The 19,123-nt window shown below is 38.8% G+C and overlaps 2 protein-coding genes across 2 annotated transcripts in view; one reads left to right on the plus strand and one right to left on the minus strand.

The window, feature by feature from the left end:
- The window catches only part of LOC130904311 (choline transporter-like protein 2), a 37,638-nt gene extending 29,586 nt beyond the window's left edge, over nucleotides 1-8,052 (minus strand). Inside the window, exon 1 of the mRNA XM_057816994.1 lies at nucleotides 7,885-8,052. Coding sequence (XP_057672977.1) covers nucleotides 7,885-7,912 — 28 coding nt within the window. The 5' untranslated portion in view covers nucleotides 7,913-8,052. The remainder of the gene's footprint in view (nucleotides 1-7,884) is intronic.
- A 4,451-nt stretch (nucleotides 8,053-12,503) lies between these two features.
- gcdhb (glutaryl-CoA dehydrogenase b) lies at nucleotides 12,504-18,445 on the plus strand. Its single transcript, XM_057860601.1, has 12 exons — nucleotides 12,504-12,719; nucleotides 13,078-13,206; nucleotides 14,645-14,674; nucleotides 14,771-14,911; nucleotides 15,154-15,216; nucleotides 15,404-15,574; nucleotides 15,646-15,775; nucleotides 16,254-16,470; nucleotides 16,559-16,662; nucleotides 16,767-16,892; nucleotides 17,002-17,162; nucleotides 17,996-18,445. Exons 2-12 carry the CDS (start codon nucleotides 13,107-13,109, stop codon nucleotides 18,067-18,069), a joined length of 1,317 nt encoding a protein of 438 aa, XP_057716584.1. The 5' UTR covers nucleotides 12,504-12,719; nucleotides 13,078-13,106; the 3' UTR covers nucleotides 18,070-18,445.
- Nucleotides 18,446-19,123: the final 678 nt, after the last annotated feature.

Here is a 19,123-nt window from a genome sequence, read left to right on the forward strand (position 1 = left end):
CAAAAGAATTCTTCAAAGTGAGAAGCATGCTAGTAAACATTTTTAAGAACAATGGTGATATAAAGAGTTGTGGGAACTATAGAGGGATAAAGTTGATGAGTCACACAATGAAGCGTGGGAATGAGAAGCAGAGGCTACACTCATGACAAGATTGAGTATTATGGGCCGTTTACAGGGCAACGGGGTTGACAATGCAAAAACCTTTCCAGAGAGCCCTGTCGTTTACACAGCAACAGAGTTTTGGGGGGCTAAACATGCAAAAATACAACTTCCAGACTAGAAGGTCCACCTGTCTTTGCCGTCTAAACAGTTGAAATCTTAAAAGGGAGTTTTGGGTGACAACTGACTTCAGTACTCTGAAACAATAGGTGGCGATGATGCTATATTAGTCAGTGAAGGGGGTGAACATACTGATGACATCAGTGCACACAGTCCGACAGTATATGAAAACATGTCTTCAGTAGCAACCTTGAACATGCCCTAACTAGGTTCAACTTTATTCAATAAGCTAGAAATCACTAATTCACCATAATTGCCGAAATTAATTCATTACTTTGCCTGATGCGCTTCGCCATGTTGTTTTTTTGACCAGGATGAAAAAGAAAACAGCAGAAGGGAAGGGTTACGTGCAGGAATCAAGTTTTGGTAGTGCTGCAGCAGAACAAAAGTGCTGCAGGTGCAGGAGAAGTTCAAGGTGGAGGAGGGGCTGCATCAGGGATTCGCTCTGAGCCCCTTCTTGTTTGCAATTGGGATGGATAGGCTTCCAAATGAAGTAAGACTGATATCCAAATAGACCATGATTATTCGCAAATGACATTGGGATCTGCAGTGAAACCAGGGAGCAGGTTGAGGAACATTTACAAAGGCGTTTTGCTGATTGAGAGTGGCAAATGTCTAATTTATCAAGAATCTAACGTATTGTAAAGCTCACGTGATACAACACCACATATTCAATTGTTATGTCTGCAATGTTGTGATGCTGGTCCCTGCAATTCAAATTTTGAATAACAGCAAAACTAGTAGTGGCCTACGGTCAGAAACTAGTGGCAGAACGCCACATACTGTGAAACGGTTCAGTATGCGGCTGGCCTGAGCAGCACTTCTGAAGCCCCTGGGCAAATTTGATTGATAGTGCAGAACATAGAGACTGAAATCTGCTTGGACAAAACAGAAATCGAAGATCTGCATACACGTACAGCAATCAGTGCGGTCAAGAGAAACTCTAATAAAATTAATAGAACAGATTATTTATTTGGCAATCAAAGAAACAGAAATAGCCAGACGAAATGTTTTAATTAAAGATTTAATAGTATGTCATACACAGAGATTAAGGGCAAAAAAAAAAAAACTTTTATGTTGTATATATGTGTAAAGTCATTAAAGAGGTTTGCAAGAATGTGCAAATGTAAAATCATAAATGTATTTTTGTTTTGTTTTTGTATAGAAAGAAGAATGAGACTGCCTTTAGAGATAAGTGATAAAAGGAAGGCCCATGTATCTGGGATGATCTCTCCCTACTCAGTTTCCTAGGTGAAGTTGACCTCGGTCCCAGTTGAGGTTGAGTTTAGAAACATAATTTCTTATCTTACAAGATAGCCATTTTATCTGAAGTAAAAAGAAAAGTACTGACCTGTTCATATGGTCAGCTAGACAAGCTCAGAGAAGTGCGTACGTATATTAAGTCAGACTTGATTAAATGCTAAAACATGAAGCAGAAGTTATTTCAATGTCCTTTTCTGAGTTTAACTACTGTTTTATCCTTTGTCGGAGGTCTAAAAATGTGCGACTTAAATACTTAGTGCGACTATCTTTTACGTGAATACCATTTATATTATGTGTCGTCTTCTCCTTTAAATGGTAAGTTACAGAGACTGATGGAACTGTAAGCAGATGTTTATTAAATTTCCAGACCACAGCTGCTGCATTTCTGTTTGTATCCATGTAGCTTTATTACAGGGTGTGAGAAGTGCAAGTTTAAGTCCTAGCCAAGAAAATACCATCATTGATGATGGCTTTTAAATCTATAACAACTCAATGGGAGTATCTTAAACAGTTTTTATAGTACTATCAAATACTTCCTGGCAAGATTGTGTGTGTATTAGAATTGTGTTTTTGACCACGTGATCAACATTTTTTTGTTCGTCATGTCAGCAGTTGAGATTGGAAGGCTTCTCGCTTCAAAGGCTCACTAAGCAACAACAACAAAAACAATGTGTCAACATCCAATTTGGCAGTATATGACAGCTACGGCTGCCCCCAAATTATTAATTTAACAGCCGACTAATCGATAAATATTTTTTAGGTTAATTCGCTAATCATAACTCTCATGTTATTTTAGCCTCAACATTTTGGCTGTAACTGTGCTTTAGAACCCAAAACTATGCACTGAGGAAATTTTGACTAGGAATGCTATTTTAGCATGTCAATGTATATTATTTTCCAATGCAAAAGGCAGATGCTTAAAAATGACTTATTTTGATTAATTACAAAGGACAATTAATCAGTCCGGTTGGAGAGCTACCTCGCAAAAATACTTGCAAATGACTTGTTGAAAAGGTTCAGTATTCACACTGCGCCAACTGAACTGTCTGAGCAGAATCACGTGTACAAAAGGCACACTCATTGATTGGACAAATTTAGACGAGGAAATTCCTCCTGGGAGGGGAGGGAGTGTGGAGCGTCACAGCGGGACGCTGTACGTAATGTAGCATAAGCGTTCGCTTGAGTGCTTAAAGCGGGTGGAGAGACCCACGATTTTTGAGCCGACCAGAGTTCGTTTGTTTGGTCCGAACTAGAGTTGGGATGTGCGTTCACATTTACAAAACAAAGCCGACAATCTGAGAAAAAGAACTGTGGTCCGTTTAAAGAGGACAAAACAGTGCAAGTGTTAGAAGGCTCAAAGAAGAGAATTTGGACATGTCGTAGTAAAACATCATCAGTAATATCATTTTGTCAATTAATTTAATTGATAAGTTGTCGATTAGGAAATTTTAAAATTGCATTCCAAATGCCATCACGGGAAAAAGGCTTTCAGACAATTCGCATTAGATTTCATTCTTGACTGATTTTCATGTTATTCTATTTTATTAGGTGATTTGATAATACAGAGCCCTCCATAATTATTGGCACCCCTGAAAAAGATGTGTTTTTTAGCTTCTAATATATATTTATATTTTTTATTAAAATAATATGGGACCTTAATGGAAAAACAGAGAAAAATCCAACCTTCAATACAAGTGCATTCGTTCAATGGGGAAAGAATCCCACATAAAGAAAAAATTATTTGACATCAAATAATGTGTGTCACAATTATTAGCACCCCTGGTGTTAATACTTTGTACAACCCCCTTTTGCCAACAAAACAAGGTCTGGGGACTGAGATCTTGGTCAATCTTGGTCTCACACAAAAATACACAGGGTCCCAGTTGTGTATTTGGTCAGATGAGCCCAAGATTGAGCTTTTTGGCAACAAACATTCTAAGTGGGTCTGGCGTGCCACGAAAGATGCGCATGCTGAAAAGCACCTCATACCCACTGTGAAGTATGGAGGTGGGTCAGTGATGCTCTGGGGCTGTTTCACTTCCAAAGGCCCTGGGAACCTTGTTAGGGTGCATGGCATCATAAATGTTATGAAATACCAGGACATTTTCAATCAAAATCTGTTGCCCTCTGCCCGAAAGCTGAAGATGGGTCGTCACTGGGTCTTTCAGCAAGACAATGACCCTAAACATATGGCCAAATCTACACATAAATGGTTCACCAGACACAAAATCAAGCTCCTCCCATGGCCATCTCAGTCGCCAGACCTTGTTTTGTTGGCAAAAGGGGGTTGTACCAAGTATTAACACCAGGGGTGCTAATAATTGTGACACACATTATTTGATGTCAAATATTTTTTTCTTTATGTGGGATTTTTTCCCCACTGAATGAATGCACTTGTATTGAACGTTGGATTTTTCTCTTTTTTCCATTAAGGTCCCATATTATTTGAATTAAAATATATATATATTAGAAGCTAAAAAACACTTTTTCAGGGGTGCCAATAATTATGGAGGGCACTGTACATAGTGACTCCAGTTAAATGTGAAGGCCTTCTAATTCAAACAAAAACAATAGCATCATACTGTCTATGCTGTTAAAACTACGACCAAGTATTTTAAAGTGAAAACAGGTGGCAACAATTAGAAAGAGATTCTTGGCTATTTGTGATCACTGGGTAAAAAGTCATACTGTAGTACGTACATAGTGTAAAATGCCCCTAAAGCTCAGCTAACAACAAAGGAATAAAGCCAAAATCTGCTACTCATGCAGTCTTTAACAAACTTCACAAGAAGTAGGGTTACATAAAATTTCAATCATGTTTCAAAGCACTCTTCTAAATATGGCTTCTAATTACAGCTCATCCGCAGCAGGGCAAGGCTGTTTCAGATCCTGTTATTGTGGGTTTTTCTTGGGGTAAAATTACTTCATGATGTGGAAGTACTCAGATCTGAACCAATGAAAAGCTTTCTTCAGTGTCTAGTTTCAGATTTGTTCAACATCATGGGCGATATGTAGTTTTGCATCTGAATGCATAAACTCTAGTTAAAGACATTAAAGTACTTATACTCAAAACTTTAATAATGAACCCCTTAAGTGCTTAAACTCACTCTAAATTAGGTAATTCCCTAATTCATTTTATTTTAGTGCATTTAACTATGGCTTGACAATTGGTTTTAAAAATGCTGAGTATATTTATTTACAATAATAATATTATAATAATAAAACTATTTTGAGGCAATTAACATATTCAACAAAACTGTTAATACTGTATAATGGGGAACAACAGAGTAGTGTTTCAATAATCCAAATAATCTAAAAGATTAAAGAAGCAACAAAGGACCTCACAAATTGGCTAAGTGTTAAAACTAGGGCTTTAATCACCAATTTCTTGACGATATGATATTGATTCTTTAGACAAAAAACACGATGTTTTCCGATATTACAAAGCCCGCCACAGTTCGATTTGATTCAAGGAGCTTCGAGCGATTAAATACAATGTGAAGTAAACATTTAACATAATCAATTGCATTTTACCTAAAGCAATAAAAATACAAATGTTGACATTTTTGGTGCTGAAACATTTCAAGCATTTAAATGAAATCGGCACATCTAAAAGATGACCATGTTAATCGATATTTTGTGTTTTGACCGATTTCATTTGATTGTTCCTAAACAAATAAATGTATAAATCTAAGTCAATGTATGATTACACCCCTAATAAGTATCAAGACATTTCAACATTCGCCCCAAAAAATATCAAGACTATCAGTACCAATGAAATTTAGGCCATTTCGCCCAACACTACACGGAACTGTTGCAAAATGCTTTAACTCTATAGACCCCACTCACATGACGTCACAACCACGCCTCCGCGCCATATTGTCCGTCAGCTCGTCGTGTATACGCATTACCGCTACGTAAATTCCTCCTATTATGGCGTGTTTTTCTGCTCATTAACATTAATAATCAAAATGGTGAAGGCGTGTGTGGCGGTTGGTTGCAGTAACAGAGAAGATAGACGGAGAGACTTGAAGTTCTACCGTATTCCGAGAGACCCGGAGAGGAAAGCGAGATGGACTGCTGCAATTCGACGAGAAAACTGGGCACCAAACGATCACCACGGACTATGTAGTAGTCATTTTATATCTGGTAAGATGCATTTAATATATATTCAGAGGGTTTTGGGCTGACAAGCACAATTAAGATCATTGCGAGGCTAATCGCAGACAACATACAGTTTCAAATTCAAGATGTTTATTTATTCCGCCATCATTATTTTTTGAATAATATTTAGCTGGTACCAAGTGAAAGAAGCTGGCCTCGTCTACGGATCATCAGTTAAACAGGGGTGTCCAAACTTTTTGCAAAGGGGGCCAGATTTGGTGTGGTAAAAATGTGGGGGGCTACCTTGGCTGATTTACGTAGAACAATATATTTAAACAATTTTTAGCAAGCCCTTCTGTGTGTCACATTTGCTTTATTATTATTCTTTTAAATTCATAATTTCAACAATCTCGCCTTTGTGGCAGTCTGTTTCGACACTCGGGCTCTTGGGAAATACTGCTGCTGTGAAATTAAACTAGCTTCAAGTTGCTATAATTTCTCGCTGCGTATCTTCCTTGTAATGTTGTCGTACATGTCAGCGTGTCTTGTTTGGTAATATCGCGTCACATCCAACTCTTTGAAAACAGCGACTGTCTCTTTGCAAATGAGGCAGACACAGTTGTTGCGTATTGTATTGAAGAAATAGTCCAATATCCACCTATCCTTGAAGCGTCGGCCATCGCAGTCAACTTTTTTTTAATTGATTGTCGCCATTTAAGAAAATTGAAAGTAAAGGGTCACACGGGGTAATGTTGCTTAGAGTGCTGCTCTTTAAGTTTTTCAAAGTTTCGTGAGAATAGGCTGAGTTTCTGCGGACAAGTTAGTTGTAGATATCAGGGTAGCAGCTGTAAGGCAGAGACGGCGAAGACAGCGGGTCGAAAAATATCGATTTAGGCATCAAATATGGATCTGGCGAATGGATAGACTACAGCTTTTCCACATAACGCCTTTTATGCAACGCATCCAATGAGTTTACAGCGTCTGAAAGCACCGGGGCTTCCATGAATTGCACTATAAGTTGCACGACAAATTGAAACCATTGAGAATACGGATAAACAATGACGGACAATATGGTGGCCGGATACAGCGACACGTCATTTTGTGACGTTGGTGAGTGGGGTCTATACATAACTATACGAAGGACTTCAAAGCTAGTTTTTGCTTGCTATCAAAATCATCACGATGGATTGTTTAAATGATGGGTTTTCAATTTGGCAATTGCTTTCAACTATCAATTTAAACGTTTTATTAACACAAGTCTCAATGTAACAAACTATATCAAAGCCAGTGACAAGGGAAAAAATATTAAATTATTGTTTTGCATCTCATGATCTTCAGGGATTACCCAAAACGCAGTCACTTCCTCCAAGGAATTAGTTGGTAAATCAACACTCATAATTATGTAATAAGAGCTCAGATGTATCAGAACACTTGTATTATCCACACACATAGCCTTTCCATTGACTCATTGTGTGCGTACATGATCTGTACAATATGTATACATTTAATACATGAAGAAGAAGAAAAGAGATGGAGTAGATAATCTCGCCATGAATCTCCTACTGTTGCATCTGTCGGCTATCTGTGATAACACAGTAGTGTATATTGATGTATTTCTGGAAATGGCAGGTATAATTACACCAGGTTATACAGCCTTATAACACAAGAACAACACAATGGCGTTACACTACTATAAATTTTAACACATGGACAGAGGACAGGCTAGAAAAATAGGCCTCCTCCCCATGGGAAAGGTAATTCAATCAGCTCCACCCTGTACAAAATTGGACGTCAGCTAAGTTGCCTGCCAATGCGAGGAATGTGGCAGCAACTGGACAAGCAAAGGATATATATTGAATTAGGATGCCGTGCCCAACAACAAAGGGAGGTACAACACCAGCATATTTTCAAACTGTACATTCCGACATCTTATTGTGAACTTTATGTACTTAGTGTTAAAATCGTTAGCTAGGTTTCAAGCCTATGTTTTAGTTTTAATTTTCACATAGACAAAGCAGGGTGGGCACGAGTGAAAGTGGTCTGCTGTTGCCAGCGAGCTCGCGCAAGTAAAGATCAAACACATGGCTTTAAATCCCACTAAAGATGTGGATTTATGTGTTTTGTTGAAAAGAATAAGGCAATTACATGCGGCAATGTTTCGAATAGCTGACACGTAAAGTCGCTTTGTGGTCACTATCAAATGGGGTTCATCGGCAGCGCAAAAAATATTGAAGTTACCGTATTTAGGTTTCTCTTCTAGTTCCATGGTATCCGACAGTTTCTTGTCACACAAAATGTCTCATAGGCGACAACTTGGGTGTATTTCCAGTCTCCGGAGTAAAAATCGTCAAGGACTTCTGTCCATTTGTCCACCGGGTAAAAGTCCGCTCCAAAATCTTGACTGCCGTACTATCTTCTGAGGGGGTATTCTTCCATGAAGAAACTGACCAATCACAGCACGGTGCATATATGATTGACGTGACGTTCGACGAATAAGCAACGACAAAGCGGGACGCAATGGTGTTTTGCTTCTTCATAACAATACCGTTAAGTGGCGGAAGCATACATGGTTAGAGCTACTGTGTTACTCCTGGTTTTTGTTTTAATTTTCATTCAGAAGACACTTTCTTATAAAACCATACACCGTGCACGTCATAAAAATTTTGAGCACACCCAGAAACAGATCTATTTTTGTCTTAACCTTCTGCAAATTAACAGTAATCTGAAACCGAAAATAACCCCACCCTCATAGTAGTGACATGGCTTACATTTTATTGGTCAATAAATTCCCAAACAACATGAATTATTAATAATATCTTTTCATTTGTAATGTAGACAAAGGCCTACAATTCCGTGAGTAAATGCAACACTCTTGAATCACTGCACCTATGTCCTATTTAAGCAACAGTGAGATAACCACGCTTAATTTATTGTCTGCCATTGACAAAGATAGACTTGATTTATGGTAGGATGGGCTGTGAATGCTCATCTTTCGGTGCCACGGCGCTAGACGTCTATTCTATACTTAAGACTTGAGATTGTGCGTTTTCCTTGACCCAGAGAAAAAAAATGTAGTTAAGAGTGACTTGGCAAGGTATTAAGTAAAGATTATAACCCCATAAAAGGTGTCGTGTGGATTGCTCGGTCACCATATAACATTTGATGATTATTTTGCAAGATAGGCTTCAGCTCAGCTAAAATACAAAATTCTAAACATCAAGTGAGTTATATTCAAGGCTATTAGTCAATACGATAATCTCGTTAGAATCCAAAACAAAAACTATTTAGCCTTCCATTTAAAAAAAAAATACATTGTTGACTTTTTCAGTGTACTGGTACATACCTGTCAACCCGAGGCTGTTGCCAATCTTACAAATAGTGATGTATGCCCTTACAAATTGGTGACTAATCTTACAATGTCTTATACAGCGTGCAATACGAAACAAAAATAAAACTCAATTTTTAAAATATGAATTTATTGGTAATATTGTCACATATAACCTGGTGCAATCAAAGAACAATATCTTCAGCTACATCATGATTACTAAAATTTAACAGTGACTTTTGTTATAATTGTATGTAGCACTTTTGCTAATTTCTTTCATGTATTTTGATGGCTGCACTTCATGGCACTTTTGCTCGCAATTCAGTTTGACTTGAAGGTAGTTTGTTAGTGTGTCCAATTATAAATTAAAAAGGTCACTTGATAAAATGAACTTACCGATGCAATCTTTGAGTCAGGGAACATTTCTTTTGCTAATTCTGAGAAGTGATCTGCAATAGTTGCAGGCATATTGTGTTTGGCAGCAAATTGGCAGAATAAAATTCTTGCTTTCGTCACAGCATAGCTTTTCATTCTGCAGACTGCATCTTTATGACCAGTGTTGGTAATCTTACCTTTAAAAAGTAATTCATTACAGTTACAAATTACTTTTCCCAAAAAGTAATTGAGTTAGCAACGCAGTTACCTGAATGTAAGAGTAATTAGTTAATTGGCAAAGTAACTGATGTTACCTTTCATGTTTTTTTTTTTTATTTAAAAAACAAACAAACAAAAACATTGTAACCTCTGCTATGTTTGGAAGTCATTTAATGTTGTGAATTAAACGTTAAAGTTGTTAAAATTGCTCCTGTTTTTGCATTAGTTCCCTTCTGTCTACTTTCGATATGTGAAAGTTTTAGAACTGGTTCATTTAAAGATAGACTACAGTAAAAATTTTGCCGATTTAGAAGTAGTTTAGATGAAGTTACTTAGGTCCGCTAGGAAGGTTACAACAGAGCCTTTCTGAGAAGTCTACTGCTTTAAGATGGCGGCTGGTTACTAACTAATTGCATAGGATATCTAGTGTAGCATCAAGTAGATTGTAGGCTGTCGGCTACAGTCAGCAAATATTGGAGCCTAGCATCGCGTTTGCTACAGCGTCACAACACTTTTCCTTTCTTCCCACTCCCGTTCTTCTCTCTCCGTGTCTCTGACTTTTCTTGCGTCATTCAACCAACATAGTAACGCGTAGTTATGCACACCTTTTCGGTGCATTGTCTCGTTGCAGAAACGGTGACAAAATTCGAACGGAGAAAAAAAAACGTAATACATGAAAAACGTACAGATTTTGAACGTACGGCATACACATTTAAAAATCAGTGCTCACTTGAACAAATTACGCCGAAACCGTACAACTTGACAGGTATGCTGATGCAAGTACTTGTTTTTGTATGTATCCGGTATGTTTTTTTTTTTTCCTAGCAAGTGACTGACCATCCTTTCCTCACACGCCCCTGTTTATGGGCCAACCACAGTTAGCTACTGCAGTCATGCCCGTCGACGCGGCGTGGTGGTGGCAACCGGGTACGTTGTCCCGGGCCTCAGGATCATAGGGGCCTCTGAATGACCCTTAATTTATTTTACTTTACATTCACATATTTCTTTTTTATTTAAATCATTGTCTGATTAAATATTATGTTCTACTCAATACATACTTAAAAACAATCCAAATCAACTGAATAAACTAACCACTGAGTTATGAACTAATCTACTGGATCTAATCAACATAACGAGCACATGGACACGATCGACATGGACTATTGGGAAAATGAACAATCAAGGGGGATGGTTAAATAAAAAAATTTAAAAAAAAAGAAGAACCTTGTACTACGCAATCTGGATGTCACGATATTTTCTGCGTCTCATGGTATACTGGTGGCGGGTCTCAATAAGCTTCGGCTTCTCCCGTCTGCACTTTTCTTTTCAGGTTGAATTAATTGTAAACACAAATATATATTTTTTACTTTTTTTGCACAACACCCACCCCCCCCAACCCCTTCTGTCTTAGCAGAGAATGGTTTGACCCCGCTCTGGCGCACTCAAGGCTACACTACGTACGTGCCCTGAAGCGGAAAAATTAAAATCTGTCATTGTTATAAACCCTTAACATGGTGAGTCGTCATAAATCGGGTGCACAGAAAAGAAAAGAAAAAGAGATGAAGATCATAGAGGTGAAGGAGAAAAAAATTATGAAGTTTTTAAAAGTGGGACAAGAAGCCAGAGAATTAGGGCTAAAGTTCGCTGTGGACGGTGATGTCTGTACGTGAACAAAAGCCGCAAACACTGAATGGTTTATATTCGCAATCACCATGACCAAAGCCCGATTGGAGTCTGTCACCGGCCACTAGTAGCCTATTGAGCTGCGGTATGACAAGACATGCTGCTCGCATTGAGTCGAGGAGAGAGAAGGTGATAGGAGATCAGGGATATATGTTAGTCTCTGGGGAGCAGGTGCGCGAGGCTGAACAGACTCTGGTCTGGCGGCTGGATTTATCTTAAGTTTACAACCCACTGTGTAGTATAGCAAATGCTAATACGAATCCATCAACGAAACAGCACAAACGAACCTGTTAACAAGCTAGCCATGCTCTCCATTGAACGTTAGCTTGCTCAAAAACTGGATTTCACTGATGTTACAAATGACTTTGCTGTCAAAAAATCTAGGCGCATCACTATTTGAGGGCTTGATAACCCCAGGGATGTGGAGGGGGCAGGCACAGGATGTTTAGTTGTACTGTTTTGTTGCTTAGCAGGCAGGCATAGCACTCTCAGTTGTATTGTATTGTAGCCTACATGGGACAATAGATGGAAATTGTTTCTTTATACTGTGTCAAATCACATTACAGTCTGTTAAATTTAACTGGCCATCTCAAATGAAATCATTTGAAAATTTACACTGTCATTGCTTGCAAAGCTTTAAAAGTACTGCGTATGTTGTCGTGACAAGCCGGTGGCAGGGGTGGGGATGGGGGGGCCCTGTAATGGTCTCTTGTCCCCGGCCCCCTGCAAGTCTTTTGACAGCCCTGCTTCCAATTAATTTAAACTGGTAGGACGGGCTGTGAATGCTCATCTTTCGGTGCCATTGACGGCGCTAGACGTCTATTAATATACTTCAGACAAGAGATTGTGCATTTTCCTTGACCCAGAGAAAAAAATTGTTGTAGTTAAGAATCACTTGGCAAGGCATGATTGAAGTAAAGATGATACCCCCATAAAAGGTGTCGTGTGGATTGCTCGGTCACGATAGAACATTTGATGATTATTTTGCAAGATGCAGCTAAAATACAAAATTCTAAACATCAAGTGAGTTATATTCAAGGCTATTAGTCGATACAATAATCTCGTTAGAATGCAAAACAAAAAACTTCTTAGCCTCACATTAAAAAAATACATTGTTGACTTTTTCAGTGTACTGGTGCAAGTATGTGGTTTTTTCCTACCTAGTCACTGACCATCCTTTCCTTACACGCCCCGTTTATGGGCCAACCACAGTTAACTACTGCAGTCGTTAGCAAACGCTCACATAAGGAATTTAACATTTATTTTAGCCTGCCGTTCATACACGACGGAGAATTATTTTTAAAAGAAACACAAAAACGAGTTCATTTTGATAGTGAAAAACTTAATATACTGTACATAATTCGAGCCACGACGACATAATGTGACGTCATGTTCGTGGTGACGTAATCGGCTACGCTGTCAAACCAAGAGCGAAGTGAATCTAGGACAAACGGTTATCGTCTGAAGACAGGTAAATTAAGCTGTTGTGGATGATAACGCATGTTCGCCTTAACTATTGACCACCCAAGCGTGCAATCACAAATGGTTCACTGAGAAACCCGATCTTTCGAGTCGAATTGGCGTTCTTGTTGTTAGCTTACGGTAGTTCGTTAGCTTGCTTGTTGTTGTATGTTTGTTTTAACTCATTGCCTGCTATTGACATCTTTTACTGCTATTTATGGCGGTTGACGTCCCTCCCACTCAAAATGGATTGGACGTCTAAATGTATTTAGTTTAAATACGTTAGCCTGAAAAAACAGCTGTGTGTAAACACACTTCAAGGTTACGGCACCTCGCCACCTTCCCTTACCGTATTTTTATTTCTCTAGGTGAGGGAATATAATACATTGAATCTCCCATGGCGCTGAGGACAGTGTGTCGCGTCTTGGCTCAACCTCAGAGATTTGCAATTCTGTCCTTCGCCCGAGCTCAGGGAACTGCAGCATCTGTTAAATGGGGTAAGTCATCCATATGGTGATCATTTGGTTTCATGTTTCACTCACGCGTGAATACAACACATATCAATAAAGTGATTGAATACATTACCTCAAGTGAGGCTAGTTCAACATTAAGCAGGTTCATAACAGGCCCCTTACATGATAATGTTGTTAAATGTATCCCTGTACCTTTACCTACAGCAGAGTAGAGAAAGTAATATTATTTATTATAAATATTTACTGTATCACTCATCTCTCGTGGAGAACTTTTCATGCGGAAAAGTACACTGCAGTAAATGCATGACTGGCAATGAGCTTGGTTGGAATAGTAGCGATTAACCTAACTGGGAATTAGACATGTGCCGATTTTAAGGTATACCGCGGTATGAAAACGTCAAGGTTTCAATACCGCAAAAATTTTCCGTCATACTGTCCCTAAGGTATTAGCTATTTTTTTATGTCCCAAAAATGCAGGAAGAAATCCCTCCCTTGCAGCTGCAAGGCTCAGCCCTCCCCCACCGGTTGTTGCTCAGTGTCAGTGAGTCAGCTGTGCTTCACGATGGCTGGAGGAGGTGAAACTCCTGAACTTTTTCCCCCATCGAAGAAAACAAAATCGCTGGTATCAGAATGGGTATGGGAATACAACAGACGAGTTACATACAGACAGCCGCGGCTTAGAGGAGGAGGACCAACCGACATGTAAAACATGTTTGCGGAGGGTGGCTGCCGTGGAGTCAATACCTCTAATGTGATTTTGCATTTATACAAAATTAAAGGTTGTTAAACACTGTCATGAAAGTTTCCCACCAGCTACGAGAGTTAACTCCAGCGTGTTTAGTGTGTCTAGCGGTGGTAAAACTGTAAAACGTGGCATTTTTTTCCTCTCTGTTGGTGTTTTTTTCCTCTCTGGAAACTGTCTGTGTTGAGAAAGAGAGTGTGAGTATAATGTAAACATGATACGAGTCATACACACGTGCTTTTTATGGAAAATAATTATTTTTGTTTTGATGGTAATAATGTTGAGCTGTGGCTGTGGGTTTAGGCTCATCTAAAGGACTGCATTTATCTTATTCAGAATATTAGTTATTTTTATGTAATTTATTTTCATTTAACATTATACATATGTTCCAGTTTGCTAATGTTTTGAAAAATTAAAATCCTGTTTAATGGAAAAAAGTGTTGTTGTTTTTTTGTTTTTTTTTTAAAACCCAGATATCTAAAGGAACACATTTAAGAGCTGTAATTGCAATACCGTGAAACCGTGACATTTTGGCTTAAGGTTATCATACGGTCAGAATATCATTCCGGCACATGCCTACTGGGTACCTTTATAAATATAGCTGGTGCACCACTTGCCAAATAAATATGTCTGTAGACCTCTCATGTGCATTATCTGAGATGCATAACTTTCTTTCGCAGCCATCTTATTCTTCCCATTTTTGTTTTGGATTTTATTCAGATGCAGAGAAAGCTGAGAAGTCAAAAGCCCGTAAGTAGAGAAATGTTTTTGGGAAATAGGATAGAAATAGAAATCTTTCATAACTGAAGGTTGAATATAGTTTGTTCCCAATTCAAATGCCGACAGCTAAAGTCGAGTTCAACTGGCGTGATGCTCTGGACTTGGAAGGCCTCCTGACCGAGGAGGAGGTCCTGATCAGAGACTCTTTCAGAACCTACTGCCAAGATAAACTGATGCCTCGCATCATTTTAGCAAACAGAAATGAAGGTAATAGACCTGCGCTACATCTTACTGAGACAGTGTCGTAAATTATTTAAGGAAGCATTTTACTCCACAGGTAGACCTGATTGAGTGAAAGAAACACAGACTTTTAATAAGTTCTATTTTATTGAGTTTGGTAGTGATTTTTAATCCATCAAATATACCATTGTCATACATCAACATGTCAATATCTGATAAAATACATATTTTTTGCAATTCAAAACACAATTTGTGTCATTTTCTTAAAGTGTTCCACAGAGAAATCGTGTCTGAGATGGGGGAGATGGGCGTCCTGGGTCCAACCATTAAAGGTCAGTGTCTACTTTATAATCCCCACCTGTGTATGTGAACATTGCACACCTACAAACTTCCTCAATTAATCATTATTTAACGGGTGTTAATATTAAAAACTTAAAATGTCACGTGACATGAACTGCCTTATATGGCTATATTTATACATCATATATCAACATTTCTATCCTTTGGTTGGATTTAAAGGTTATGGCTGTGCTGGGACAAGCTACGTGGCCTATGGTTTGATCGCTAGAGAAGTAGAGAGTGTGGACAGCGGCTACCGTTCAGTCATGAGTGTGCAGTCGTCGCTGGTCATGCATCCCATTAATGCCTATGGCACTGAGGAGCAGAAGCAGAAGTACCTGCCCAAGCTGGGTAAGAACAAGTTGTCAGAAACTGCTGAACAGTGAATAAACATCGCAAAAACATGTTGTTTCCATATTTAGCTCGTGGAGAGATCCTAGGTTGTTTTGGCCTGACAGAGCCAAATCACGGCAGTGACCCAAGCAGCATGGAGACGAGAGCAAAGTACAACCCGTCCAGCCGCACCTACTCCCTTACTGGCTCCAAGACATGGTGACTTTTTGCTTTAAGTGTGGTGGTCAAACTGGAGACTAGGCTTGCCCAATAATTCAATGTTATATTTTTTTAAATTGTCGATGATTAAAAAATAATTTGAATTCATTGTTGAAAGATGTAATGTACTAAGTAACCACACGGTGGCAGTCTTTATTCATGAATTTCCTTGAGTTACATCAGCTCAAAGTCAGACTTAATTATAATACTGGATTGGTATACTGTATAAATGATTCTGAAATATATTAGTTATTTCCTCCTACATTTCAAAAACATGCCTTTTAGGTTAACAAAAAAAATTATGGATTGACGCAATGGAATTGATATCTGCCGTTTATAAAACCTATTCGGCACCCTTTTACCTGCTAGCTTGTGTATCCAAGAAGAGCCAATACAAGAGATATTTTAATTGTCCTCTTTTAAAATTGAATGGATGTAAACAGAATTACTCTGGTCTTTTTGTTGCTCCACTTGACAGGATCACCAACTCCCCCGTGGCGGACATCGCAGTGGTGTGGGCAAAATGTGATGACGGGAAGATTCGCGGCTTTATCTTAGAGCGAGGCATGAAAGGCCTGTCCACTCCTAAGATTGAGGGCAAGTTTTCACTGAGAGCATCCGCCACTGGCATGATCCTCATGGATGAGGTGGAGGTTCCCGAGGAGAATCTGCTTCCCTATGTGTCTGGCCTAAAGGTGAGTGGAGTTCCTATTCTCACAAAGATAAGAACCAGAAATAAAATTTATTGGTCAAAATAACTGAAATTGGCATCAATGCTTCCAGGGTCCATTTGGCTGCTTGAACAATGCTCGTTATGGCATCGCTTGGGGTACACTGGGAGCTGCAGAGTTCTGTTTCCACACAGCTCGTCAGTACACACTTGACAGGTCAGCTAAGCAATGTCGACATGATCTTTAATCACGTTTCTTTTGCTTCGACACAGTTTTGAGTTAAAGATGCAACACTGTATCGTTTTCTATCCCTAAATCAGGATCCAGTTTGGAGTACCACTTGCACGGAACCAGCTAATGCAGAAAAAAATGGCTGACATGCTGACAGAGATCACCCTTGGACTGCAGTCCTGTCTGCAGCTGGGAAGACTCATCGATGAGAAAAAGTAAGAAGAGTCGTTGGGGTTTTGATTTGGACGTCTGCTCCCGTCAATGGCAGTTAATAATGATAATAATGCTTTCTAGAATGTCTAATCCAAGCTTGTCCATAACTAGAGCGGCTCCAGAAATGATCTCCATGCTGAAGAGGAACAGTTGCGGTAAAGCCCTGGACATTGCGAGACAGGCCAGAGACATGCTGGGAGGAAACGGCATTGCAGACGAGTACCACATCATCCGCCATGTCATGAACTTAGAGGCCGTCAACACTTATGAAGGTGCTAAGAGTTACGAAATTTGTCTACAGATGCATGTTTGTAATTTCACAATCATTTAGGGCATTTGTTTTGTTCTGCCAAACGCAAACATAGTTCAAGCCCTCATAGCTTTAGATAGCTCACAAATAGAGCATCTAGCATAGTTGCATTTTGTCAGAATACGCTTTGGCAAATTCAGTCTGCTCTCATTTATGATTTACTCTAGGGATGTCCCCGATCCAATCACGAAAGCAGGCTGATCAGACCATTTTGCACAGGTTTTTAATTTAACACACACACACACACAAAAAATATTAAGGGCTTAAAAAGTAACAAAATAATCCAGAAATACAATTACATTGCCAAAAGAAACTAAAATATATGCGTTTTATACTCCGCAACACTCCTGGAAAACGCAGAAGTACTGTAACATGTTTTAAACTTTTTTCTGGGATCAGATCGGGACTCTGTATTGGCAGATTCTCAAAATCAGGTGGAATCTGACTCGGGTGCAAAAATATGCGATCAAGATATCCCTAATTTACACACATGATCAAAAACCCTCTATTAAAACCACAGCATTCACAGAAATTTACACTGTACCAACTGTTAAATATGGAACAAAATAGGCTTGGCATATACAATATGGCCTGAAAATAAAATCTGATTTTGTTTCACCAAATATTTGATTTACCGTTTTTCATTAATTCTCTGCCATCCCTCCCACTTTAAATGGATTGGACACCTGCCGCTGCTAATATTAGCCAATGAATTAAAGAGCAAAATCAATGTCTTCCAAATACTTTTTTGCCCTACTGTTAATGTCCTGTTGTTCTCTACCTTCTCACCCTCAGGTACACACGACATCCACGCATTGATCTTGGGTAGAGCAATCACTGGACTACAATCCTTCACTGTGGACAAATGAACCCAAATTCTATGGCTGCTTAGAACCGACTGGAGTCTGCTGTCACAAATGATTAAAACGTCTGTTCTGTAATATGACTTTAGTCTGTTTGGACATTAAACAAAAAAAAAAGATATATTTTTGTAATTTGAGTGACAGCTTTTGATACTTTGTTTCAACAAAACTAATGAATTACCAGTTGACACTTCTACTGTCAAGGTTAAATTTGGTGTTGGTTACTGATGAAAGAAAATTCAGTTCAAATTACAAATTTTGAAGTGCAGTTATATTGGAATGGTTTTTCTTAGTCATGACTCAATACGATGCTTCAGCACTTTACCGCTATTCTTCAGATGATTATGACTGCATTGTTTGCAATAAAAAGTATTTAATAGTTCAGACTTGCCAAATGTTTTGTTGTGATGTGTGTGTTATATTAGGATCATTTGGAAGAATCCAAACCTTAAATTATCTCTGGCAATCTGTGTTCATTCGCTGCCAACCCTCCCAGTTCAAATGGATTGAGTCCATTGCAGTAAATGGCGACCAAGGAGTTTAACATGTAAACAGACATTTATAGTGATTAGCAGCTCATCTCTGAATGCGTGAGGAAGTAAGGGTCGCCTTGGTGTGCTGGCAGATAAAGATAATAATATTGCGTGTCTGACCCTTTGAAGTAGAGTGAATTCAAGTACGGCAAATGCCAAGTTTCATAGCTCTTACATAACAAAATTACTATTTTTTTCTCTATAGAAAGATGGTAAATGGTGTTATACTTATATAGCGCTTTTCCACCTTTCAATGGCCAAGACTTGATGGTAGCCTGACTATAGTTCATGAAAACAAGTGAAGTGTGTGGAAAATAAGAGCTTCATCCACTGCCGCCTCACTAATTTTCCTTCATCCTTTCTGATGTGACAGCCCACATTCAAATATTTAAGATGACAGAATTAATCATCAGATTAGAGGCCACTTGAAATTGAGGCTGTCACCATCATGAGCTCAAAGGGACTCACAATTGGCTATCTTAAAGGCGAACTACAGTGGTATGAAAAAGTATCAACCTTTTGTAATT

The sequence above is a fragment of the Corythoichthys intestinalis genome, chromosome 16, assembly GCF_030265065.1.
Source record: "Corythoichthys intestinalis isolate RoL2023-P3 chromosome 16, ASM3026506v1, whole genome shotgun sequence".
NCBI lineage: Eukaryota > Metazoa > Chordata > Actinopteri > Syngnathiformes > Syngnathidae > Corythoichthys > Corythoichthys intestinalis.